This window comes from Cavenderia fasciculata (assembly GCF_000203815.1).
Source record: "Cavenderia fasciculata unplaced genomic scaffold Scf_EJPB12P01AWP9W-5, whole genome shotgun sequence".
In the NCBI taxonomy this organism is placed as follows: domain Eukaryota; phylum Evosea; class Eumycetozoa; order Acytosteliales; family Cavenderiaceae; genus Cavenderia; species Cavenderia fasciculata.
Window position 1 is genome coordinate 515,215 of NW_004457703.1, and position 25,157 is coordinate 540,371.

The window sequence follows — 25,157 nt, forward strand, 5'->3', positions numbered from 1 at the left end:
ATAACTAAACCATAATAAATAAATTTGGTGTGTTTAAGAGTACACCAGTTAAAAAAATTAATACTATAAATTTACAATGCAAACAATTTTTTTTAAAATCGGTAGATATCCCTATTCTTTTATGTTAAAGAGGTTGGTGCCTATAAATAGATTTCATAGACACCCACTGGCATCATTATTTATTTTAATTTCTTTTGAAAAAAAACAGTGTGGGTGATGGTGCCCTACAATTTTTTCAACACTGATCATGATGAACCCCATTAAGTCTACACATCATAGCATAGTTATATCAGATTTATAATTAACAATACTATAGAGAGATATATATATATAGATAGAATGCTAGAAAGATGAGATTAAATCTCATTTATTAATTGTAAAGAGTTGAAATATTTAAATTTATATATATTTATTTAAATACTACAACATACTAACATATTAATCATACTACTATACTACTCTATTATTATTTTGCAGACTTGTTATCTTAGGTACCTTGATTGGTTTAGATTTAGTTTGAGCTAGTTGTTCAACACTTTTTTAAAAAAATATCTTATTGTTTCAAATGGATCACTTCTAAGATCCAGTCAGTCGGTCGCCGACCCAGCCATTTTAAATCAAATTAAATGGTTGAGCTCTCCTCAAATCGGTCAGTCATAATAGCCTATATAAGCATTGCAAGATGCTTGTTCATCTCATTCATTTCACTTCCTCAACTAGCCTCAATCCTCTACAACAACAACAATAGTTATAACTAGTTAACTTTTACAATTTATCTCTATCTCTCACTCTCTATCTGTATCATTATCTGTATTTGTACAATTATCTTTTTATAATTTAAATGTCAACAAATAATAATAATAATAATAATAACAATTTCAATCCTGCTAGTCCTAGTACTACACCTCATATTGTAACTGGTAGCTATGTGTATCAAGAACAACAAGTAGTTGATGTTGGCTTTCCCCTCCTTCACCCCGTCCTCACTGTCGTCGAACCAAACCCTGCCCCTGCCTCTGCCACTGAACCTGCCTTGGCTCAACCACGGTCAGCAACTCTTCAGGTCCCACCACAACCACGTCCAACGACACCCACACCTCACCAACACCTATCACCATTGAGACAACAACAAACACAGACTCAGTCTAACCAATACTATGTTCCAACCAATGTAGTTGTTCCAGTACCTAGTATGTATACCATCTATATACTATTTACTATTCTTTCAATCGATTCACCTACTAACTAGCCCCTACTCTCCAACTACATTCTCATTCTCTTTTTATCTGTATCATTCTTTTCAACTATTGTTTTTTTAAAATATAGGTCACCCCCTTGGATATTCTCAACAGACCACTCATCCAATGTCTAGTATGTCAACTTTCTTGGCTAGAGATACACATTTCAATGCAGTTGCTGGTGGTTTTGTTTTACCTTCCTTGGGCTCGGGATCATTGATTCCCATCCCTCCTTGTAATGGTGGTACCCATTGTTTTGGTGGGTCTTGTCCAGTACATACGACTCAACAAGCACAAACCTCTCATCCAGGTGTCTCCAATGTTGGTACTCCTACCCCAACCCCCTCTACTTCTGGCTCAACCCATACATCACAACAACAGGCTCAACCATCTCATACAGGTGTCTTCCATTTCAAACCAAATGTTTCAAAGACTACCAATGTTGTTGGTATATCGACTACCTCTGCCTCTACTACCTCGACTACCACCACTAATGCTGCTCCACCACCAAAGGTCAGTGTCACCCAACAAGATCCAATGCTCGAAGATGGTGAGATTGTCGGTCAAAGTATGTCGTCGTTGTCACCACCACTCCCAAGCCAAACTAAAAAGGTTAAAAAGACAGCAACTCCAACAAAGCTACGTGCTTCATCTGGTACCAACAGAGGTTCAAGGAGAAACAATACATGGAAGAGATGTCCAGGTCTCACTCTTCAAGCTCAATCTGCTTCTCGTCAGCCAGCTACTTCACCTCAAGCTCAAAACTTAAACCATCACCAACATCTACCAATGGAGACAGACACCACCGGTCCAAAATCCATATCAATACCAAAAGATGTAATGATTACCTTTTCAGAGATGATTGATACTTTACAATCTTTGGTTGCTGTATTGGAGAATGTTACCGTTGATGATTCTGCATCATTTCCAATTCCTTTAATTGAAGAAGAAGATGATGATGAACAAGAAGAAGAAGAAGGACAAGTTGAAGAGGAAGTAGAGGAAGGACAAATCCAAGTAGATGGACAAAATCAAGGAGAGACCAATGGTTCAAATCCATCACCATCATTGAATAATCCAGATATCCTACAAACCAATGGAGAACAATTCCTCAGAAGATTAGGATTACTATTTTATAGATCTGGAAGATTAATTACCAAATTCCAAAATTAACTAGGTATATTACTTATTATTTTACAATCACATCAACATTTATATGTTGGTAACCAACCACCACCACCACCTCCACCACACCTATTACCTATTACCTATTACCTATTGCACTTTAGATTTAATTCATTTTAAGACCAAAGATATTGCAATCATACTTCAAAAAAAAAAAAAACAAAAAAGAATATTGAATAAACAATTTAATTATTATTTATTAGTTTTCACTTATATTAAAACCTTTCTTTGTTATATTATTACTATTCTATACTAAACTATGCTATCTTAATATTATTATTATTATTATTGAAGTAAAATAAATAATATTATTTTCATTCCAAAAGAAAAGTAGCGTCTTTGTCAAGACGACCAAACCCACACTCTGTATTAAAAAGGAATTGATGAATTGAAAAGACAATGGTGGAGACTGTGTTTTAAAACAGATATTCTTCCTTCCCTTCTCATCAACAACGAATGTGGTGAAGGCTCAGGAGAGCCCTCCTCGGACTCGTTTGGTGGAGCAAATGTTTTTTTGTTTAAACCGTTGGAGCCCTTTCCATCCACCAGAAAGACGCGGCAGTTCTCAGCAATGAATTTAAAGCTTTCGTTTTTATCTTAGAATCAATAGGCCAATAGTCATCAAGAGGCACTCTACCCTCTTGAAAAACATTCGTATCTTGAAATGTACACGAATCTAAAAATTCAAAAAAAAGCCCAATTTGGTAATGCTCACATGGCTGATGGTGAGGAGCTCTTGAAAATAATTATTTTTTTTCGCAACGAGGTAACTCCTAAAGAATCTTTGAGTCGCTCCTTCTTCATTGCAAAGAGGAAAACAAAATATTAATATTATTATTATTATTTTTATTATTATTAGTATTATTTTTCAAACTATTTAAAAAAAAAGATCAATAATAAAAAAGTGATGCCAGAGAGTGAATGAAGGTATAAATAAATAAATTAGTAAGAATAATAATAATAAGAATAATAATATTAGTAAAAAGATTAATGGTTATAATCAAGATGATGATGATGAAGGTGAAGAAGAATTGGAAGATGGACTGGATGAGGAGGAGGAAGAGATCGATCCTGATGATCTCGAATCCAATGGAGAGATTCATCTCCAAAGATTGGGATCATTATTTAATCGATCCGGTAGATTAATTTCAAAGTTTGAAAAATAAAACTTGTACAACTACTATATTCCATTATTATGACATGATTATTATTATTATTATTATTTTACAATCTCATTTTCACTTTTTAGATTTCAAATTCTTTTATACTTTATAACAAAAGATTTTTTAAAGTAGAATAAACAAATAAACAAAAAAAATAAACACATTGTTGTAATATACCCACTCTTATTATTATTATTATTATTATTATTATTATTATTATTATTATTATTATTATTACACACTACTAGTGAACCTCAATTGGAGATGGGGGTGGTTCCAACTTTTAAACTTTGTAAATTGCCTCACCACCACCATTAAAAAATAATAAATTGTAAATTGGTTGAATGGAAAGCTTTAAAATGAACCAGTTTTAAACAAAAAAAAACAAATAGAACTTAAGAGTATTATATCAATAATACTAATATTTTTCATCAAGACAATATTATGGATACAGAAATAAATAAACAACTTTTGAATCAATTCAAAGAACCCTTTGACTTGGAAAATAGTTTAATGGTGGCAACAGAGATGGGAGTTGACAAGGAACTAAAATTTAAAAACCCAATTGAAATGTTTGTCATGCTTGTATGTACATTCAACAAAATATTTAATTATTTATTTGGAATACCTAATCAATGATTAATTAACCATTCAATCAATTTCTCTTTTTAAAAAAAACAATTTAAAATAGAATTTTACTTTTGATTATATTGCCCTTGATATTAATGGAGTGTTTACATTTTGTAAACCCATTGCAGTATTTAACCAATACTTAGGTAATGCAAATGCATCTAGTAAAAAGTCAGTCACTGTGAAATGTTTCAAGGGGTCTGAAACTTATCCAATTCCAACAGGTAGAGGCCAATTGATTGATTTGTATGTATCTATAAATATAAATAATTTAAATCATGATTTTTACTAATTGTACCAATATATATATTTATTTATTTCCAATATAAACAATACAATACAGATGTGAAAAAAAATTACTAATGGATGTAAAAAATCATTTCAACTATGGATATAATGAAATCCTACAAGCTGTTGAAATTGATAAAACCATTGAACTACCAAGTGCTGGATCCTTTGCCATTTTTCAAACAAAGATCATTTATGGCTACCGTTTTAGAAAAAATGGTGTCGATCAGTTTGAGCACGCCTGTGTTTTCAGAGATGATGTGTCTTTGGTACCGATTGATCATATTCAATATGAGCCAGTTACCTATCACCAATATACACCCTATTTGTATGGAACTGGAAAATCAAGATGGACAAATAGATAATCTACCAAACACAAGTATCAAAATAATTGTTTAAATTCAAGGAAAATTTTAGACATATCAATCATTCATTTCTAGAAATGACATCATTTATAGGAAACCAACCACCAGTATACCGATTTCATATAACTTTTTTTTTTTAGAACTCAAAGATATTAATAAATTATTATTGGTTTCACATATAGTATTTTTCATTTTTATTTCCCATGACCGACTTACATATGAACCTCAATTGGAGATGGGGGTGGTTCCAACTTTTTTTTAAACTTTGTAAATTGCCTTACCACCACCACCACAATTTTAAAATTGTAAATTTATTGTTGATATGGAAACTTTAAAGGAATAGTTGAAACATATAAAAAGACAAAAGAAATTATTATTATAGTTACACATTTCAATAAATATGGATACAGAAATAAATAAACAACCTTTGAATCAATTCAAAGAACCTTTTAACTTGGAAAATAGTTTAATGGTGGCATCAGAGACTGAGGTTGACAAGGAACTCAAGTTTAAAATTCCTATTGACATGTTTATAATGCTTGTATGTTATTATTATTTTAATTTTTCAACTCTGAAACAATAAATAGAGATTAACCATTTCTAATTTAAAAAAAAAATTGAACAGAAATATCATTTTGGCCCTGTTTCCAGTAGTGCAGAAGGAGGGTTAACATTTTGTAAACCCATTGGAGTATTGAACAAATATTTAGGGAATGTAATTACATCAAGTAAAAAGCCAGTCACTGTTAAATGTTTCAAGGGTTCTGAAACTGATCAAATACGAACAAGTAGAGGCCAATTGATTGATTTGTATGTATCATTAAAAAAAATAAATACTACTTTCATCATGATATTAACAAACTGTACAAATATATTTTATACAATACAATACAGATGTGAAGGAAGACCGGAAATGGTACAAAATCATTTCAACTATGGTTTTAATGAAATCCAACAAGCTGTTGAAATTGATAAAACCATTGAACTACCAAGTGCTGGATCTTTTGCTATTTTCCAAACAAAGATCATTTATGGATTCCTTTTGAAACGAGATGGTGTGGATGACAGGTTTGATCACGCATGTGTTTTCAGAGATGATGTGTATTTGGTACCTTTTGATCATATTCTATACGAGCCAGTTACCGCTCACCAATATATCGCCTATTTGTTTGGACCTGGAAAACCCAGATGGACTGATCAATAAGGTATTACTGATGATATATATATATATATACATCACCAACAAAATAATTTGAATATTTCATAACGAATAAACAAATCTTTTATTAATTTTTTTTTGAATCGATTCGACTCAGACTTATCATACCTATGTTAGTTATGTATATAAAGACAGACAAACAAACATCAATTAAAATATGCAAAAGCAGATACAATCAATCATCTTGTCAAAGTATGATTATAGTGATTTTGAAAAGAAAGAGATTCAAAGCTTAGCATTGGTATCAAAGTATTGGTTAAAGATAGTATCGTTGATGCTATCATATAGAGTGCAATGGCCAAGACCAAATGCTCGATGGCAAAACACTCCTACATTTCATCGTACACCTCTTATCAATGCAATGACACTACTAGAGTTGTACACTTTACTTGGATCATTGATGACACTGGTGATAGTGTTGTTCAAGGTATCAAGTATTAAATAGATATGACATCATTGGAGAGATTGACAATAGTTGGTCATTTGGATGAACTATAGTAGATTCAAGAGAAAGTATGTAAAGCCATAGATCAATTTAACAACTGTAATAATAATAATAATAATGATCTACAAGTAACATATCAAGCAACTATAAATGATTACAAAGGGTCGTGTGTGGGTTGGGCGTTGGATCGCTGCGGTCCCAAAAAAGTTTAGTTACCATTCGCCCTTGCAGGGCTCATTAAAATACTAATTAGGTTAAAATAGTTAATTTATTTTTAGAAATATTTATTTTTATTGTATTTTATTATTTTTGAGAATTATTTATTAACTTTTAATATTTTGGATAGAAATGATAAAAGTTAAAAAAGTTAAAATTATTTTGGAAAAATATAAAAATATTGGTATGATTTTAGATATTGGATTATAATTATAACTTTATAATTTGGATAGAAAATTGATATTAATAAAGAACATAGCTCTTAGAAAATGGATCAATGGAAAAAGATTGGTTGGCATCACAAGGTATTCCACTTCCATCACTATTTTGGATGATCAATTGTCCATCAATAAACAACAGATTTTACATGGATGAATAAATAAAGTTGGAGAATGTTTTTGGTATGTTGACACTGTGACTATTTGAATATTGGGAGGTTTAAATCTTTCAGGAATAAAAACATCAGTATATACTTCTGAAGCTGTAGTTTGCATTGTCAAGGTGAATCAACACAGAGTGTAACCAGTTTACCAATTTTTACAAAATGGATTTGGTTGTATGAATAGACATATGATACCAAGTTGAAATATAACCTGGATTGGATGATAAACGAGAATGCTTTAGTGAGAGTGGTTCTAGCGATTACAATAGGCAAAACATTGATTATCAATGTTGTTTGTAATAGGTTGAATGTTACTGTCTAGAATGTTGGTATATTAAATATAAATTGCTTTTGTTATCGTTCAAAGTTGAGCTGAATCTATAGGACCTCTATATCTATAATAGAAGACTACCCTCTTTAGGAGTAATATTTGTTCACATAAGACAAAGAATCTGTCTTGTTGTTTTCAAGAGATCGAAAAAAAAAAAAAAAAAAAAAAATCAATACCAACAACAATTTTTATTATTATTAAAAGGAGAACCCATGTTTTCTATTATCTTACGACATCTCTTTTAATCATAACATGTATAATGCTTTGACAATAACAGAAATTGCATCACAAAGCGATTTCAAACGATGGTCAGCAAAACAAGTAAAAGAATGGGCTACACAAGAAGTTCAAGTAAGAGAAGAATATGCCCAGATGCTTCTTGAAAATGATGTAGATGGAGAGTATAGCAGTGTTTACAGAGGCTGATTTTGGTAAATGTGGAATAGTCGTAGCACCTGCAAAGAAGCTAGTAGCCAAATAGAGCGTCTATTTGGATTGTTGAATTAAAAGTTGTTGAACAGTAGAGGTAAGTAATGATACATCTATCTACTATTTAACCACTCATATTCGTCTTGTCATTCGTCAGATTCCCTCCACTACCACCACCCATCATTATTCTCGTTTCTCTCGTTTAGTCACTCTGTGTTGTGGTTCAAGTCATCTATTAATCACAACCATCAACCCTAATATTAAAGTCATGTCTGATCATCGCTCACCCATCTTCCAATGATTTTATTAATATTTAAAATAAAACCACACATTTTATTTTATAATTACTAGTATAATCTTTTTTTTGGAGTCTGATGAACGAGGAAAAAGCAACCAATTCATCCCATTATTCAACGCCAAATCTACAACAGATCAACGATTGATGTATCTTGAATTGGTTAGACTTTTTATCTTGAATGTAAGTAACAACCCTCACTCAGAACCAACCAATTTTCTAACCAAATGGATAAAGATTCCAATTTCTTCTACTCAAAAAATTGATCCACGCCAATGGTTTATAACTTCAGAGGAGTCAGAACAACCAATCGAGTATGTTTTTGCCGATGTAATTCAGTTTTATCACATATATAAAACCACATCCAACAGATCTAAATATAGTTTTCCTCAACTTTCCTAGAATCACCATCGATCACCTACTAGGCACAATCACTGACCCAAAAGAAAAGAGTAGGCTGATGATTGCAGAAGACTCGTTATTCTCCAAATCTATCAGGATCACCGGTGAAGCATTGGAGAAATCTTTAGCAAGTTCAGTCTGCCAAAGAATTTTAGACGAATCAGAATTAAATTTCCCCTTTCTTCAAGTATGTAATTTGATATTTTTCTTGTTTAGCAATTATATTAATTTCTTTAATTATTTTCCAAGGGTATAAAGATACATAACAAATGTGCTGAACACATTTATCATGTGTTTAGATTCTTCCCTATTTTTACCAACATAAAAGATGTTGGCAGTTTTGACATGAAAATGGTGAAGCATCTTATGGAACAACCATTGGAAGGAGACAAGGGAATTATGGTCCACACAAATTCATTTAAAGATGTTTGGGGACAGGCCAAAGAGAATACATTGTATAAATGTGGCTCAAAGTCCGAATCTTCTGATTTTTATATCAAATTGTCTCAAACAAAAGGTAATTAATGGATACGTTCTCATTTTAATTCATGAATGACTAATTAAATAATATTATATGGACTTTAGGCATTTCTTTTGTTGTCAAGCATTTGAATCAACATGATGCATTCGGAATTCAAGATCTTTGTGAAGAGCTCATCAAAGCTGTTCCTGTTGGCTTGACTGACTTTAAATTGACGTGTGTGATCGTTGCAATTAACAGAACAAAAGATCAAATCCTTTAAAGGTAAAGAAATAGTATTTGATTCCAAGGAAATTGCAACGTTTATTTCTCCATCAACACCCTTTCCAAAAAAACTTCTTGCTGGTAAAAAATAAGATGCATCAAAAGAACAAAGTAATCCCAGCGAAAAAAAGAGAAAACAAAGCGACAAATCTCCACTTCCTCATGTCCCAGATAATATCGATCTGGTTATTCTGAATGACGATGGATTAAAACTTCTGTTAGGTTTCCCATTGTACGAAAAGCTGTAGTGGCCCCACTAGTTACCTTATGCTTGATCAATGATTTTATTTACTTTGAATTTTAAATAATAATCAGGATTGATTTCATCAATTAAATCTTTAAATTGTTTCATAAAGTCATCTGTTGGTTCTTGGCCAAATGAATCATAATACTCTACTGATTTATCTTTATCTTCATCAATGTATACTGCAACCCGATGACTTCCTGGTTTGGATTTGACAAAGCCAATACAGGGCTGCTTTCTTTCCTCTCATCCTCCAATGCCTCTCTAATCAATCAAGATATTGATTTCCTAGATCCAAGGTTCTTTCAATCAATTGCCAAATGTAATCTTTCAACTTTACATGTTTCATGGACCAACTCTGAATACACATCAAACAATACTACTCGACCATTCATCAATCAACTTTTAAAATCAATGTCAATCAACCAAACACTTATCTTTGTCAATTTGGACGATGAAGTTGAACAAGAGTACAATAATGAATATGAACAAGAAGACGACGATGATGGAGAGGAATACAAGTCATTTAAAGAACAAATAAAGTCGACACCAAATAGGAGTGCTATCATCAGAACCTATATTGACTACTTTGATTCCCAAATTGCCAAAGATTATTAACAATCAATAAATCAATTTTTTTTTTTTTGGATACAAGCGTTAAATATTTTTTTGTTTAGTACACACTTTGCGATCATTCAATTTTGCTGATGAGAGTTTACTTTCAAATGAATGAATAATTAGATGAATCAAGTTGAACAACTATTAGAAGAAGAGAATAACTTCTCTAGTACAAAAACAACAACATCAACATTAGTAAAGGCTTTACCATGGATAGTTCAATTAGAGATAATTTATATGGTGTGTAGATACAGTACAGTAGGAGGAGGTAGTTATGCTAGATCGAGCACTACTACTACTATATTACCAAAGGATGTGTTTGGTATTGGAGGAGTGTGTAGAAAGTGGAGAGAGGCAGTTAGAAACTCATTGTTGGTACCGTTCAAGTTGGATTTCAACACATCGTTGAAAGAAAAACAGATACATTTAAAGAACCCTTGGTGTCTAATCAACAACATTAAAGTGGAACTAACGTTATACAAATCGATACGAGGAAAAGATATATCAGATGAAAACATGAATTACTTGTACAACGATATCGATGGTGATAGTGTAAAGAACCGTAAAATCTTTCAAGAGTACATTGCAGACAAGGTGTACGAGATTGGTATATGGGCCAATTACACAGATGAAAAGTGGATGCTACTAATCGAGGAGGAAGATGACGACACACCTCCTCGCATAGTATGGCCTGCTCTACGAAAGATGAAGTTTCATAGATACGATCATCCTATCAACAACTCATCCTTGTTTGATCGATTGACCAAACTGTCTATAGTATTTTACGATATGTCTGCTAAAGTGATTAGTCAGACCATTGCACAATGCACATGTCTTGAAAACTTGGAGATATCTATTTCCAAGTGTAATTGGGTCAGAGGAAGAGGAGAAGTTGATTCATCTGTCACCAGCGATCTTGAAATGGTTGTATCAAGTCTGCCACGCAATACACTTTACAAACTCAAGTGGGGAGAATTGACAGTGGATGGGACGAGTCGGTTTGGAATGCAATACTCATTCCCATTTCACTTGCTACCCGACTCTATACGTGACTTTGCAATGGTGGACAAGTCGATACTTGTATCTACACAGTATCACCAATACATTCTATCGAGTAAAGTGAATAGACTAGTTCACACTGAGATCACTGACAAGGACACTGTTACATTTTTGGCGTCACACGAGTCACCAGTCAAATCACTCACACTGATATTGTATCAGGATCCACCCACACGACCTTTTTGTCAGACTGCATTGGTACCACCCCAACTCGAGTGTTTACACTTGAAAATCATCAATTATTTGGGTATAGCATCGATGATTGTCAAGAGTATTCTTGTGCACAGTGGTCCTTTGCCAAAACTGACAACCATGTTGTTTGACACTTATATGACCGATACGCTATGCCATATAACTAGCTTTATCAAGAATAGTAAATCAATACGTACAATCAAGTATAATGGACGAATGAACGATGATCAAACACTTGGAGATGACCATGAAATAGGTGCATTCTTTGCAGCTATCGAAACTAGTCCATCCATTGAACAGGTCATCCTGATGAATGTCAGCTCTCTTGCAACCAAATCTTTCAAAGAACAATTGGAATTACTTTACATCAATAATAATAATAATAATAATAATAATAATAATAATAATAATAATCTGGTAATATCACAAAAATGTGGATTAACAATTTTAACAAATACAATTAATTGTCAATTAGATTTATCATCTTTTGATTCAATTAAATTTGATGAAAACAAATAAATTAATTTAAATTTAGGTCAATCGATTTCCAAAATATCGGTTTTACTACTCTTCTTGTCGATTGCAATGGATATCGATGATAACCTACCAAAAAAAAAAAAAAGATTGATAGAAGTCGAGCCCGATTTTAATTGGTTTGAACTGGCACTAATAACAGTGGGATCTCTTGGAATTGGACTCTACATCTACCTTTGGGCGAAGCGTCATCAAAAAGAAATTGAAGATTATCTTATGAGGAGACCTCTCATCAAGAAATATGGTAATTAATCTCTTGAACAAATGGAAGGAGAGTACATGGAAATCAAAATCAAACCAGTACTTGATAGAATCATTATCAAAGAAATATTGTCAATTTTTAAAGCTGGGCTAATAAAATTTGTTCTTCTCTCTCTACCCTTTTCATACGATATTTCTTTTGTATTTTCTTAAAATGGTATTTTTTTGGAACATTCAAACCCAATTTTTTTTATTTTTTTTTTTTACACAGACAAACAAAGAAAGATGGAAAAGAATGAAAAAGCAATAAGTAGTGTATTTAAATCGATTGTACTATTTAGACACATTCTATCATTCATTTCATCATTATCATCAATAGAATTAGAATCGTTAAAAGTACGATCTGTCAAGTTTAAAGATGCATCAAGTCACTCTATATCATACCTATCATTGTGTCATCACGATCATCTAAAATCACTAGTTATCGACTCTTTATCAAACTACAGCAACAAACACAGCATACTAGCAACTAGAATAAAACAACGTGATAATGCATTCAAACTATTAATTTATAAATTAAATAATAACTCTAATAATAATAATAATAACTGTAATAATAATAATAATAACTGTAATAATAATAATAGTTGTAATAGTAATGAATTTATATTACATTTCAGAGCATTACCAAGAATATTAAGACAATGTAAAGATGTAACAATCCTCGACAAGATATATAATCAATATCGACATTACTTTAGACATCAATTGGTAGTGTCGACATCTCCAATGTCTACTGCTAAATCAATACCTGCAACACCAACAACATGTGGTGATTGTGTTGGATCAAAGAGTTGGGTATTGGATAATGTGGCTGCTAGTGGTAACTTTGCTTGTTTTGTCTATGTGATGGATCGAATTGGTGTTGTGCCGACTGTACAAACGGTCGAGATGGCTTGCGAGTATGGTAGTCTTCAAATACTCGATTATCTACACGAATCGTATCCAGAGGTTGGTATTGGACGTTCGTTTGAATTGGCATCGGTCCATCCTCATTTAGATGTGATTCAATTCCTCATAGACAACAAGACAGAAGGGTATTCAATCACGACATTGGCACATATTGCAGTTACCCCTTGTATCGACGTTGCGACCCTACTCCTCTCAAATACCAAGAATCGATTGGTTGACGACAAGACAGACGACCGATACAAACATATCGTCGATTTGTCAGTTGTATCGGGGTCGGCGGAGATGGTGCGATTGTTTTACACGCATTTTGGACGAGACCGTATATCTGCATCTGCACTCGATCGGTCTGCCGAGCTTGGTTATCTCGATATTGTCCAATACCTTTCAGAAGAGGTGATTGCACCTTTTACATCAGACGCCAAGGAATACAGTGCAAAGAACGGTCATTTGCAAGTGGTCAAGTATCTCGTAGAGAGATCTCTACCACTCGAACAACCTTGGACTTGTAAAGGAGCGATAAACAAGGCTGCTGCAGCTGGACATCTCGATATTGTACAATACCTCTTGACAACAGGTCATCAATGTGACTCGTTGGCTATGCATCATGCCGCAATCAACGGGCATTTGGAAGTGGTTCATTTTTTAAAAGATAATACTACGCATGGATGCAAAATTGATACTGCTGCACAAGTATGCAGTGTTGGTAAAGGAGATTATTGTGCAATGGTATCGTTTATTTTAAAAGAATATCCCATCAAATTCAAGTCCTCTCAAGAGTATCGAAACACTATTAAATATGCAGCTCAACGTGGAGATATAGAGTTGTACAAAATAGTTGTAGAACTACTAGATTTCAATCGAGAAAAGAATGGATATAACCCATTACCTGATGAAACCATGTATAATAGGCGAGGAGGAGGAGGAGAAGGAGCTTTAGAGTTGTATAGATTGGTTGCAGAACAGTTCACTGTATTTAATAATAATAATAATAAGGACACGTCGTCGCCATCCAAGCCTGCCTATCAAACACTTCCGTTTTGGCATCATTTATTACCACCATTTGACAAACCTGACTTGCGTCTATGGTTGCTTGTTGGATTCTCGCATATATTGACCAAGCAGGCGTACACTCAAATTCTTTTGTCTTCAGTATCGGCTGAATCTCTAGAAACCCTCGAAGCTATCCACCAATATTGTCCCGATGTATTTACAGATGTAGCAGTGTGTCTTCACCTCTCAAAAATTGCATGTTCCAATGACCGGGTTGAAGTACTCGAATTTATCCACCAGCGTGGAATGCTGTCTGTTTTCAGTCACGATCAACTAATCTACATTGCATGTACACATGAATCGTTTAAATGTCTTGCATTTTTCAAACAACATTCGAGAATCCAGCTCAGTCATCATGGAGAACCATTGATAAAACCTTCACTTGAAATTGTCCAATTCCTCTGGGCCAACATGCCAATCAACAATGAAACAGTTCGATTCTACTTTTACGACGCGATTAATCGTGGAAACTATGAAATTGTTCAATTCATCGTCAACAATAACATTGAACAGTTAAAAGAGTTGTTTGCGGCGGTTGATAGAAATCAACCAACCACTCCACCACCAACTACTTCACCACCATCTGGAACCAAGACCCTACCAATCGAGTCACCAATCGATTGGGCTACGATCTCTGGTCACATTGAATTGGTAGAATACTTTTCTGAAAAGTTACCATTCATTTCTCCTACCAAAATTGCATTCACTGGATTACAAACTCATATCATACAACAACTTGTACATCTTTATCCAACAGATTATAGTATTATTCAATTAATATTAAATCAAGAAAATCCATTAAAAAAAAATAATCAAAATAATGATAATATAGATAATAATAATAATCAAAATAATAATAATATAGATAATAATAATATAGATAATAATAATGATCTTGCTAGTCAAGCTAGTTATTTTACCTTTATAAGTAGATATTTCTCTAAAAAATAAATAAATATTTAAGTTATTTATTATTCTTTTTATTTATTTATTTTTTAAATAATTGTTTAAACGATGAAAATAAACTAGTATTATTTTGATTATTTTTTAATTCTTTAATACAATCTTTAATTTGAGTGTGTCTATATTTTTCATAAGATTCAAATTTTAATTCCAGTAGATAATTAGAGGGGTAATGTTGAACGATACATTGTGCAAGTTCTATTTTTAATTGTCTAAATGCTATCTTTGTTGGACAAACAGTTGGGTACGTTTGAATGATTAATAATAATACTTCATAATGTTTGGACATGGCAGCACAGTCAATGAGTGAAAAAGGAGTCTCCCAAGCCACTCTCGGTTCATGGCTACCATACAATTCCTCGACCAATGGCAATGGTAAATGAATATGATTGTCAATGAGGAATTTAATAATTTCAAAATCACCATTTTTAATTGTTTGAAAGAAATAACTACGAACTCTTGCTACAATTTGAATTCCATCAATATGTTCACCGCCACGATAATTTAAATAACAATATTGAACAAGATCTAATGAACTTGAACAAGATGAGAAATCAATTATCCTTTCTTTGTTTGATGGGTTGATTTGATCTTGTAATTGACAATTTTCTTGTAGGTATTTAAAGCATTTGACTGAACCGTTTGAAAGGGCCAACTCGACCAGTTCATTGATTGATCTAGCATGTCGAATAAGGTTGTTTTGGTGAAAGAATGTGAGGTATTTGACATTGTCCAAGGTGATTATATGGTGTAAGAATTGTTGGTGGTCGAGGATTGATGGAGAAAAGGCTTGTGGACACTCTTTCCAAATATACTCTGTCACTTGTAACAAACATAGTTCAGCATGATTGAGAAGGGTGGCATAGTGTCTAGGTGACAAATTGTCTTTGTTGGTCTTGAGCAACCACAATCTAATGTTGCCATGTGGATGTTCATGTCGTCGACAATGATGTAAAAGTGATTTCCAAAAAGGTGTAAATGTATCAATTTTCTCCTCTTCCTCCCCTTCCTTGTCTTTTGGTTGTGTGAGATGAGTGTCAATATTATACAACTCGACAATATACCTATACAACTCGAGATTGTCTTGATCGAGTACTGCCTCGATGATTTCTTGGTATTGGTGGTGGTCATTGACTTTTTTGATTGGCTTGACTATCCCATTCTCAAACAAGTATTTAATGACGTTGACATAGTCACTTTTAGCTTGTTGAATGATTCGGACTGGCGTTAACATCACTTTTTGTTCGTTTCGAATTTGGTGCATGAATTGTACCACTTGCATCACTCCACTTGTTGCTGCGCATTCTAGTGCCGGTTCGAATGTGCGTCCAGAGTGTCCTAGGACGGCATCCTCGTGAGTGTGAAGGAATTGGACAATATTGAGGAATCCTCCAGCAGCAGCCTTTTGCATGGCACCCTTGGTGCATCCCTCTGACCTCTTTTCAAAGAGATAGGTGATAATGTCGAGATGCCCGTTCTTGGCACCGTACTCCATGGCATCGGTCGAAGCGGGTGCGCCAACCCCGTCGAGGTACATGACAATATCTAGATATCCGAGTTCGGCAGCCTGGTCAAGTGCCAGCCGGGTGATGGCACCCCGTCCAAGACGAGTATAGTACAACTCGACCATCTCAACCGACGCCGACAAGACTGCACTATCCACCAAACCTCCCGTAAACTCTGGAAGTGGTCCGCTTGAATAGTCTGAACACCGTCTCTCGATATTATCAAACAGCAATGTTGCAATGGCCATATTCGTACTCTTGTCTTTGTTCCGTGACGCTGCAAGTAGACTTTTCGATGTATACATCTCAGTCCTCTTGTCCAAAAGGAAGCGAACAACATCTAAATGACCGTTGAGTGATGCCAATTCAAACCCTCTATCTAGTTTTAAGAGAGGGTATGAATTATGTAAATAATCTAGTACCTTTAAACTACCGTATTCGCATGCCATATCCAGTGTTTGATTAGTTGGTACGATACCAATCGATCTAATGGTATAGAGCAAACAATCCAAACTATTACTAGCTGCCACATTGTCAACCACCCAACTCTTTGAATCTTTGCAGTCTCCCAACGACCCCAGCGAACTTGTCAAGTCCAATTGACCAAGCTCGATGTGTCCACGTACCAAAGGTAACCCAAAGTAATAGGGATACTGTGTATACAATCTTTTCAGTATCACCACATCCCTACAATTACGTAGTAGTACAGGCAATGCTCTAAAGTACACTATAAAGTGACACTTTTGATCATCATCCACTTCCAACAACTTGTATTTGAATATTTGATTAAATGATCTCTGTTGTTGTTCAATTCTCTCTTTTTGATTGATTCTTCCTCCTCCCCCTCCAAGAACATCACTACTATTAATATTATTGCTTGAAATAATGTCACTTGTACTCGTACTGGTACAACTACAATTACGATAGGTTAGATAGGATATTGATTTGTATGATAGATCTTTGTATTTGGTTTGTATGTGTGTACATGTTGTGAGGGTTGGTAAGAACGATAGTATATGCCTCCACAATACCTTTGATCTTATTACTTTAAATATTATTATAGTATTATTCCTTTCATTCATGTTTATTATTACAGTTATTATTATTATTCTTTTTAATCATAGATAAGTGTATTATTTGTAATTATTAGTATCAGTGATGAATTTGTCGTCATTGATGGTGTCGGTGAGGTTGATTCATCAAAAGATGCAATATATATTTATTTAAATAATTCAGAGAGATATTATTACTCCACGTCCTGAAGAATTATTTGTTTGAACAAAAAAAAAAAAAAACTAAGGTGTCTCGTTGAATTTTCGCAGGAGTGATCTGCTTTGCTTTTTTTTTTTTATAAAAGATTAATCTAGCTTGGTTTTAGTTAGTTTTATCTCTTTATGTTTTCTTAATCATCATCATCATCATCATCTATTATTATCACACACACACATATATATATATATATTAGTTAGTTATTCAACTACTCCATTAGATTAATAGTTATAATGGACGACCCTATCAGTGAGGAGACTAGCAACAACAACATCAACGATGACATTATAGTAGAGTCATCATCAAAGAGCATTGACAATGATGAGGTGGTCGTCGCTGAAGAATCATCATCATCTTCAGCTTCAGCTTTACCTCTACCTTTACCTTCCCTTGAGAGCAGCACAAGTACTAGTACACCAACAACAACAACAACAGAGACACCAAACAATAATATATTAAAGATTGTAGAATTATTAAATAATGTAACACTATCATCAAACAACAATAACATTCAATCGAGTGACAATAGCAGTAACCATTCAGATCAACAATACACATTATTCAAAAACTATGTAAAGGGATTGAATGATATGACGTATCATCGCATGTTGTCTTGTCAATCGGCCATTAGAAACTACCGCAGATCGTATACTGCGTCGTTGGGGCCGTCTGACATGCTCAAGAATGCTCGTGCCATCTATGACAACTATTTGGACAAGTCTTTGATTCCACTCGATTCATCGTTGAGAGCTACCGTCAAATTCCTCGCTTCCCCACTCGGCGGCTCTGCCAACTCTTCAGGCACACGATCAATCGACAATATATTGAATAATAGTGGAGGTGGACTATTCACAAATTCTGGTTATGAATCTGGTTTATTCTCTTCTCTCACTTCCCCAACTGAGAGTAATAATAATAATAATGAGTCATCATCGTCATCACCATCAAATAGTGGATTTCAACCAATTAATAATAATAATAATACTGTCAATACCAATACCAATTCACCTACCTCTTCCATTGATTCAAATCAATTACTCAATGAAATGGAAATATTAAATCGTATTACCATTAATCTATTTGATGCTGTTGAAGAGTATATATTACAAAAGTTGGAAGTTGAATATATAAAGTTTATCAATTATCAACATTCAAATCAAAATAACCAAAATAACAATTCAATTAGTCCTATTCAAGATGTCATTTCACCATTATCACCGTTACAACCACTTACCACCACCACCACTACTACTACGACTACATCAACATCAACATCATCTACTTCATCATCAACTTTATCAAAAAACAATATACTTGAAAATGAAATATCAAAGGTAAGTTATTTCCAAAAGATTGATTCCAAGTTTACAAATATATGTATTAATATTTAATTTGTTATTTTACTTTTTTTTTTTTTTTTTTAGGGACAACAAACAAATCATTATTATATAAATAATAATAATGTACAACAACAAAAGAAATTAGATTTTTTTAAATTGGCAGGAGAATTGGTAGAGAGAGACAATTATCCAATGTATTATATCGATAATTTGACGGGAGAGACTATCCCATCGCAATTGTATTTGACGACGTTTCGGTTTGTGATTGTGAGCAAACTGACCAACCAAGAGCTGATATCGGTGCCGTTGGCGATGATATACCGTATCGATCGCACCAACACGTTCCGTATCGACCAGGTCATCTCCATGTGGTGCAAGGATTTTAGAAGGGTCGACTTTTTCATTATACCACGCGAGGTCTATCCATCGGCCGAACCCAGTCCCCAACAAGACCACACTATCCCATTGATCATGCGATTACGCTCGATTGCATTCCAAGACGCCTCTCAACTATTTGCCTATCGTTTCCAAATGGATCCCAAGCAAATGACAGATGGCGATGGTTGGAAGGTGTACGATACATTCTCTGAATTTATCCGTCAGAATTTAGACTTTCAATTGTGGCGGCCAAGCGAGATCAACTGCGAGTATGCCAATGCGACGTACCCCAGTCGTCTGTTTGTGCCGTATGTTATTAGTGACGATGAGCTCAAGGTGGCTGTGACCTTTCGTTCCAAGGGTCGTATCCCAACAGTCAGCTGGGTGTCGCCCGACGGCGTGCCCATTGCGCGTAGTAGTCAGCCGATGGTTGGGTTGACGCGTCAGCGGTGCATGGAGGACGAGCGCCTGGTCGACCTGCTGCGCATCACCTGTCCGACGGGCAAGCCACTTCACCTGCTCGACGCGCGTCCAAAAGCCAACGCGATTGCCAATGTCGCCAAGGGTATGGGCTACGAGCTCACCTATAACTGCAACATTGAGTTTCTGGGTATTGGCAACATACATGCGATGCGTGACTCGATCAACCGTCTCGAACAGTTTGTGCACAGCACATCCAACGAAGAAAATTGGTTGGCCGGGCTCGAGCAGACCAAATGGCTCGAACATGTGCGTCTAGTGTTGCTGGGTGCCACGCGTATCGCCGAGCTGACCCACCACGGCAATCCGGTGCTCATCCATTGCTCGGACGGGTGGGATCGCACCAGCCAGCTGTCGTCGCTGTCCATGATGATGCTCGACCCCTTCTACCGTACCATTCGCGGGTTCCAAGTACTCATTGAAAAGGAGTGGTTGTCGTTTGGACACATGTTCCAGAACCGTGTGCGTCACGGTGACAAGAATGCATATGGTGACAGCCAACGCTCACCCGTCTTTCTCCAATTCATCGATTGTGTCTGGCAGCTGTCTCAACAGTACCACGACATCTTTGAGTTTAACGATAGCTATCTCATCGCTATCCTCGACGCTCTCTACTCGTGTCAGTACGGTACATTCCTCGGCAACACTGAAAAGGAGCGTGGACAGATCAAACTACGTACCGTCTCGCTTTGGAGTTTCCTCAATACTGTCAAACACTATTTTATCAACCCATTTTACAATGCTGCCAAGACCAGTCACCCCAAAATCCCCACTGCCCAGACTTGGCGTTCCGAACACATCCAACTTTGGCGCAACTACTATCTCCGTTACTGGCGCAACCCTCTCAAGGAACCAGTCTCCTTTAAAAACATTTCGCTCGACCTCAAGAGTGAAAATGAAGAGTTGAAAAAGAAAATTGAAATGTTGGAAACTTTAAACAGACAATTAATTCAACAACAAGTTAATAATATTCAATCAGAATTTTCAAAGGATAAAGATAAAGAGAAAGAAAAAGATAAACAACAACATTCTACTGATGAAATAACCACAACCACAACTCCTCAAGATAGCAAACAACAATAATAATAATAATAATAATAAAGGTTTAAATTAATAGATAACTAAAAAAACAACATATAAATTTAATTGGATACAGTAATTATATAATAATAGTATAATAGTCAACCTTTAAAAAGAAATAGTATGGATGAAAAAAATAGATAATATTATCTTTTTTTTTTTTTGTTTATTTAAAAATAATAGGTTAATTTAAACCTTGAGAAGAACACCAACAATCTTTCCACTTTCAAGACCAAATGATTTGAAATCATGTCTCTTTTCAGCTGCAATAGCTCTCTTGAAATCGGCGGTCAAATCAACACGGTTGTGGAAAATATTAATGGCTTCCTTGACGAGTAATTGGATAACGCCAGCAGTGCCGCTTTCCAACTTTTGAGCAATTCCCTTGATTTCCTTGACCAATACTTTGACTTCACATTCTTCCAAGATCTTTGGAATCTCTTTGAGATTGTTTCCAAGTGTTTTGAATCCTTGACCAATAGCACTGACTGATTTATGTGATAAACCGAATTGAATTTGTTCATAGGCTCCAATAAATCCTTTAATTGATCTACCAGAATCTGCAATACATTGTTGTGCATGTTTTGATGTTGAAATCTAAAATAAATTAATAAAATATTAATATTTTATTTGTAAATAAATAATATTGATTTACATACTTCGATACCTTCAACAAAACCTAATAAAAAGAGACCAAAATCTTTGGCAGATTCAACATTTTCAAATTCCACCAATGAATATTCAAAAGCATCCAATTCAGCTTTAGTTGGTGGTCTTCTAGCATTTGTGAATCCAAAGTTGGCACAAACTGCCAAATAAACTAATAATAAAGTTGCAACAAATCGCATTTTTTTTTTTGACTGATTAAAATTAAAATTTTAAAAAATATTATAATAAAATAGAAATATTAAAAAATAAGAGATAGATGGTACAAATAAAAATAAAAAATAAGGTACAGAATAATAGAATAATAATAATCGAAAAAGAGGGTACCCTCATATTTATAAGTGATCAAAAGTCGAGTGGGAGTGGACCCTACGCACACAGTGAAAGGGCAGTGGGTAAAGAGTACTCGGGTTGATCTGACCAGCATTGGGGAGAACTCATTAATTTCGCTGGTTCTCAAAGAGAGGGCAGGGCATGAGTAAAAATCTGATTCAAAATTTTGTTCAAATATTTTAAGACCCAGGACCAATAACTCAGGCTTTTTGAAAATTGATTTTTGTTTTTTTTGGTTTCCCATTTCCGGACCAGGAACAACAATCTATAATATTATACCCTGTGAGCCTTTTTAAAAATACGAAATAGTTGGGTGAGAAATAATAATAATATTTATTAATTCATTTATTCATTTATATATTTATTTATTTGAGGTAGGCTGGTTGTGTGAGCCTGTTGTTGTTGAGGAGGATTTTGGTACAGGGGCACCATAATTAGTTGCTAGTTCTTCACATGAATTACAAATGTGTGGTTTGCCTGTTGCGAATTGATCCCAATAAATTCTTTTTACTTTATCAGAGTTTTTGTATTTAAATTCTGCACGGTATTTGAATGAGTCGGCGACAGGGTGACTGGGTTTGAATGAACTGACATCGGGCAAACTTCTGAATTGACTATCTTTTTCGAGGTAGGTATCAAAGTCTTGTAATAGTTTCTTATCAACCTTTTTGTTGCTAGGAGTAGCTACACCAACCAAGAATACTAAATCGACTGTTTTGTTCACTCCAGCGATCCCACCTCCTTGTGTAACAGTCACACGATTTGGAAAGGGGATACCTGTTGGAACCTTTGGTTGCGCGAAGACAAAGGTATTGACATCTACCAACAAAAGTATTAATATAGTTGATATTATTAATTTCATAATTATGTTATAGGAAAGGAAAGGAATGGAAAAGATAATATAAATTTGAAAATAGAGTTATTATTTTTAGTTATATCTTGTTGTTTTTGAAACCAACCATCATATACATACATGATCAACGTAACTATCATAGAGATGGATATTATCAGAAAACCGATTATCCAATCTTATCAAGATTGACAGAATATTAAATCTACATTTAGGATTAGCATTTAAATACTTTATGATTCAATCATCTATTTATCTATTTTAGGTCATATAATATCAATCTAATACTCTCTCTCTCACCACACCACTATTTTCGTAGTTTTGTAAACTTGTACAAAAAAAAAAAAGATAGATAATTGAAGGTATTTCTTTGTATTAAAAATAAATAAAACTAACTATTAAATATTCATTCATGATGACTAAAGAGGATAGTTTGTTGAGAATTAGAATAATAAAAATAATTTTTAATTTAAATTAATTTAAAATTACTCTCTTCCAAAAGGAGTAATAAAAATAAAAACATTTGAGTTGGTTATCTCTTTCTATTTCTTTTTTATTTGTATCTAATTTATTTGTAAATGAACGTCAAAACAATATTACAATCTGTAAAGATTGAAAGAATATCAATAATAAACCAACATCAACAAACTTAAAGTAGAAAAAAACTAAAGAAGAAGAATGAAGTCTTTTTTAGAAAGTTTACCAAAGATTATTAAAAAACAAATACTTCAAGAGATTATATTTGATGTAACAAAACATAATACCCATCAAAATAATAATAATAATAGTGAAGGAGAAGATGATGATAATAATAATCAACAACACCAACAGCAACAAATTAATATAATCAATTTAATAATAACATTATCGATGGTGTGCAAGTCATGGTTGGGTATCATACCATCACTTTTCTATCCTTATCTACATGTTGACAGTCTACATCAATTACGTCAATTAATACATCTATCACAAGTTGGTGTATTACTCAATCATCATAGTTGCATACAATTTAATCAAATTACAATTCATCTACAACAAGATAATAATGAAGATAGTCTTAATAATAATAATAATAGTTCAACAAATGAATTAATGAAAGAGTTTCTAAATGGATTAAGAGGATGTAGATGTTTAAAGGTACATGCATCTAATAGTGAGGATGACATGTTAAAGGATGTGGTGACACTCAACCATTCTGTTCGGGATTTACAACTCATTGGTCGACTTCCCTTGGTCGAGTACACACACATCCCCAAAGAATTGTTACACAACTCTCACATTAAATCATTGACTATCAAGAATGGTCTAACTGATTTAAACGGTCAACTAGTCTTGGAAAGTTTAATCACGCAAGATGATCAACAAGTCAAAGTGGACAATTCAACCACAACAACATTACAACAAAATAATAATAATAATAATAATAATATGTTGGATTTAAAATATTTGGGATTAATTGATAATCAATGTGATGGAGCAACAATCAAGATATTGTCAAAGATAATGGCCGTCAATCATAGTAGGATTAGACAACTCAACTTGCACCAAAACTATATAAGAGATGGAGATGATTTGAATGAGTTTATTCACGTGTTGGCACTCAACCACACGTTGACAGAACTCGACCTTTCATCCAACTGTTTGCGTCATGCTTCGATATGCGAGTTGGCACATGCACTCGAGTCCAACACGGCACTCAAGACACTCAACCTTGCCAACAACCACATCACAGACCAGGCGGGTGCCGTGCTGCTCCGGTCACTGCTCGTGCAGCCTCGAGAAGGCGGATTGGAGAGTCTGGGACTCGGCGGCAACCACCTGCTCGCACGAGGGTTTGCACAAGTGCTCGAAGAGTACCTCTTTACAACACGGTCGCTGCGGTCGCTTGACATTAGCGGTACCACCATTAAAAAAGAGTCGTGGCCACTGACCAGGGTCATTCTCAGCAATGTCGGTCTCGAGTGCCTCGACTTGAGCATGACCAACATGAAACCAGCCAGTCTCTTGTTTATGCTGCACCACCTCCATCGGCCACCCTACTACCACCACTCTAAAATCACACATCTCTCCCTCCTCTGTCAACCATACCA

The 25,157-nt window shown here is 34.4% G+C and overlaps 14 protein-coding genes across 14 annotated transcripts; 10 read left to right on the plus strand and 4 right to left on the minus strand.

Moving 5' to 3' along the window:
* Positions 1-841: 841 nt before the first annotated feature.
* DFA_06801 (uncharacterized protein) lies at positions 842-2,411 on the plus strand (the record flags this gene model as incomplete). The annotated part of the gene is made up of 2 exons (XM_004366118.1): positions 842-1,190; positions 1,327-2,411. 2 exons carry the CDS (start codon positions 842-844, stop codon positions 2,409-2,411), a joined length of 1,434 nt encoding a protein of 477 aa, XP_004366175.1.
* Positions 2,412-2,822: 411 nt separating this feature from the next.
* DFA_06802 (uncharacterized protein) lies at positions 2,823-3,589 on the plus strand (the record flags this gene model as incomplete). The annotated part of the gene is made up of 2 exons (XM_004366119.1): positions 2,823-2,836; positions 3,370-3,589. The coding sequence occupies 2 exons, from the start codon at positions 2,823-2,825 to the stop codon at positions 3,587-3,589; spliced, it is 234 nt and encodes a 77-aa protein (XP_004366176.1).
* Positions 3,590-4,030: 441 nt separating this feature from the next.
* Positions 4,031-5,025, plus strand: DFA_06803 (uncharacterized protein; the record flags this gene model as incomplete). Its single annotated transcript, XM_004366120.1, has 4 exons — positions 4,031-4,171; positions 4,278-4,462; positions 4,560-4,832; positions 5,010-5,025. 4 exons carry the CDS (start codon positions 4,031-4,033, stop codon positions 5,023-5,025), a joined length of 615 nt encoding a protein of 204 aa, XP_004366177.1.
* A 244-nt stretch (positions 5,026-5,269) lies between these two features.
* On the plus strand, positions 5,270-6,073 carry DFA_06804 (uncharacterized protein; the record flags this gene model as incomplete). The annotated part of the gene is made up of 3 exons (XM_004366121.1): positions 5,270-5,410; positions 5,495-5,679; positions 5,764-6,073. The coding sequence occupies 3 exons, from the start codon at positions 5,270-5,272 to the stop codon at positions 6,071-6,073; spliced, it is 636 nt and encodes a 211-aa protein (XP_004366178.1).
* A 172-nt stretch (positions 6,074-6,245) lies between these two features.
* Positions 6,246-6,529, plus strand: DFA_06805 (uncharacterized protein; the record flags this gene model as incomplete). The annotated part of the gene is made up of 2 exons (XM_004366122.1): positions 6,246-6,329; positions 6,377-6,529. The coding sequence occupies 2 exons, from the start codon at positions 6,246-6,248 to the stop codon at positions 6,527-6,529; spliced, it is 237 nt and encodes a 78-aa protein (XP_004366179.1).
* A 764-nt stretch (positions 6,530-7,293) lies between these two features.
* Positions 7,294-10,195, plus strand: DFA_06806 (uncharacterized protein; the record flags this gene model as incomplete). The annotated part of the gene is made up of 7 exons (XM_004366123.1): positions 7,294-7,305; positions 7,667-7,813; positions 7,857-7,927; positions 8,243-8,500; positions 8,589-8,775; positions 8,838-9,105; positions 9,870-10,195. 7 exons carry the CDS (start codon positions 7,294-7,296, stop codon positions 10,193-10,195), a joined length of 1,269 nt encoding a protein of 422 aa, XP_004366180.1.
* Positions 10,196-10,318: 123 nt separating this feature from the next.
* DFA_06807 (uncharacterized protein) lies at positions 10,319-11,965 on the plus strand (the record flags this gene model as incomplete). The annotated part of the gene is made up of 1 exon (XM_004366124.1): positions 10,319-11,965. One exon carries the CDS (start codon positions 10,319-10,321, stop codon positions 11,963-11,965), a length of 1,647 nt encoding a protein of 548 aa, XP_004366181.1.
* A 501-nt stretch (positions 11,966-12,466) lies between these two features.
* DFA_06808 (uncharacterized protein) lies at positions 12,467-15,154 on the plus strand (the record flags this gene model as incomplete). Its single annotated transcript, XM_004366125.1, has 1 exon — positions 12,467-15,154. The coding sequence occupies one exon, from the start codon at positions 12,467-12,469 to the stop codon at positions 15,152-15,154; it is 2,688 nt and encodes an 895-aa protein (XP_004366182.1).
* A 96-nt stretch (positions 15,155-15,250) lies between these two features.
* On the minus strand, positions 15,251-17,753 carry DFA_06809 (uncharacterized protein; the record flags this gene model as incomplete). Its single annotated transcript, XM_004366126.1, has 3 exons — positions 15,251-15,285; positions 15,353-15,843; positions 15,982-17,753. 3 exons carry the CDS (start codon positions 17,751-17,753, stop codon positions 15,251-15,253), a joined length of 2,298 nt encoding a protein of 765 aa, XP_004366183.1.
* Positions 17,754-18,173: 420 nt separating this feature from the next.
* Positions 18,174-21,221, plus strand: DFA_06810 (uncharacterized protein; the record flags this gene model as incomplete). The annotated part of the gene is made up of 3 exons (XM_004366127.1): positions 18,174-19,274; positions 19,365-19,966; positions 20,723-21,221. The coding sequence occupies 3 exons, from the start codon at positions 18,174-18,176 to the stop codon at positions 21,219-21,221; spliced, it is 2,202 nt and encodes a 733-aa protein (XP_004366184.1).
* Positions 21,222-21,407: 186 nt separating this feature from the next.
* Positions 21,408-22,066, minus strand: 29C (uncharacterized protein; the record flags this gene model as incomplete). Its single annotated transcript, XM_004366128.1, has 2 exons — positions 21,408-21,815; positions 21,878-22,066. 2 exons carry the CDS (start codon positions 22,064-22,066, stop codon positions 21,408-21,410), a joined length of 597 nt encoding a protein of 198 aa, XP_004366185.1.
* A 512-nt stretch (positions 22,067-22,578) lies between these two features.
* On the minus strand, positions 22,579-23,079 carry DFA_06812 (uncharacterized protein; the record flags this gene model as incomplete). The annotated part of the gene is made up of 1 exon (XM_004366129.1): positions 22,579-23,079. One exon carries the CDS (start codon positions 23,077-23,079, stop codon positions 22,579-22,581), a length of 501 nt encoding a protein of 166 aa, XP_004366186.1.
* A 666-nt stretch (positions 23,080-23,745) lies between these two features.
* Positions 23,746-24,643, plus strand: DFA_06813 (uncharacterized protein; the record flags this gene model as incomplete). Its single annotated transcript, XM_004366130.1, has 2 exons — positions 23,746-24,586; positions 24,627-24,643. 2 exons carry the CDS (start codon positions 23,746-23,748, stop codon positions 24,641-24,643), a joined length of 858 nt encoding a protein of 285 aa, XP_004366187.1.
* A 182-nt stretch (positions 24,644-24,825) lies between these two features.
* Positions 24,826-25,131, minus strand: DFA_06814 (uncharacterized protein; the record flags this gene model as incomplete). The annotated part of the gene is made up of 1 exon (XM_004366131.1): positions 24,826-25,131. The coding sequence occupies one exon, from the start codon at positions 25,129-25,131 to the stop codon at positions 24,826-24,828; it is 306 nt and encodes a 101-aa protein (XP_004366188.1).
* Between the last annotated feature and the right edge of the window lie 26 nt (positions 25,132-25,157).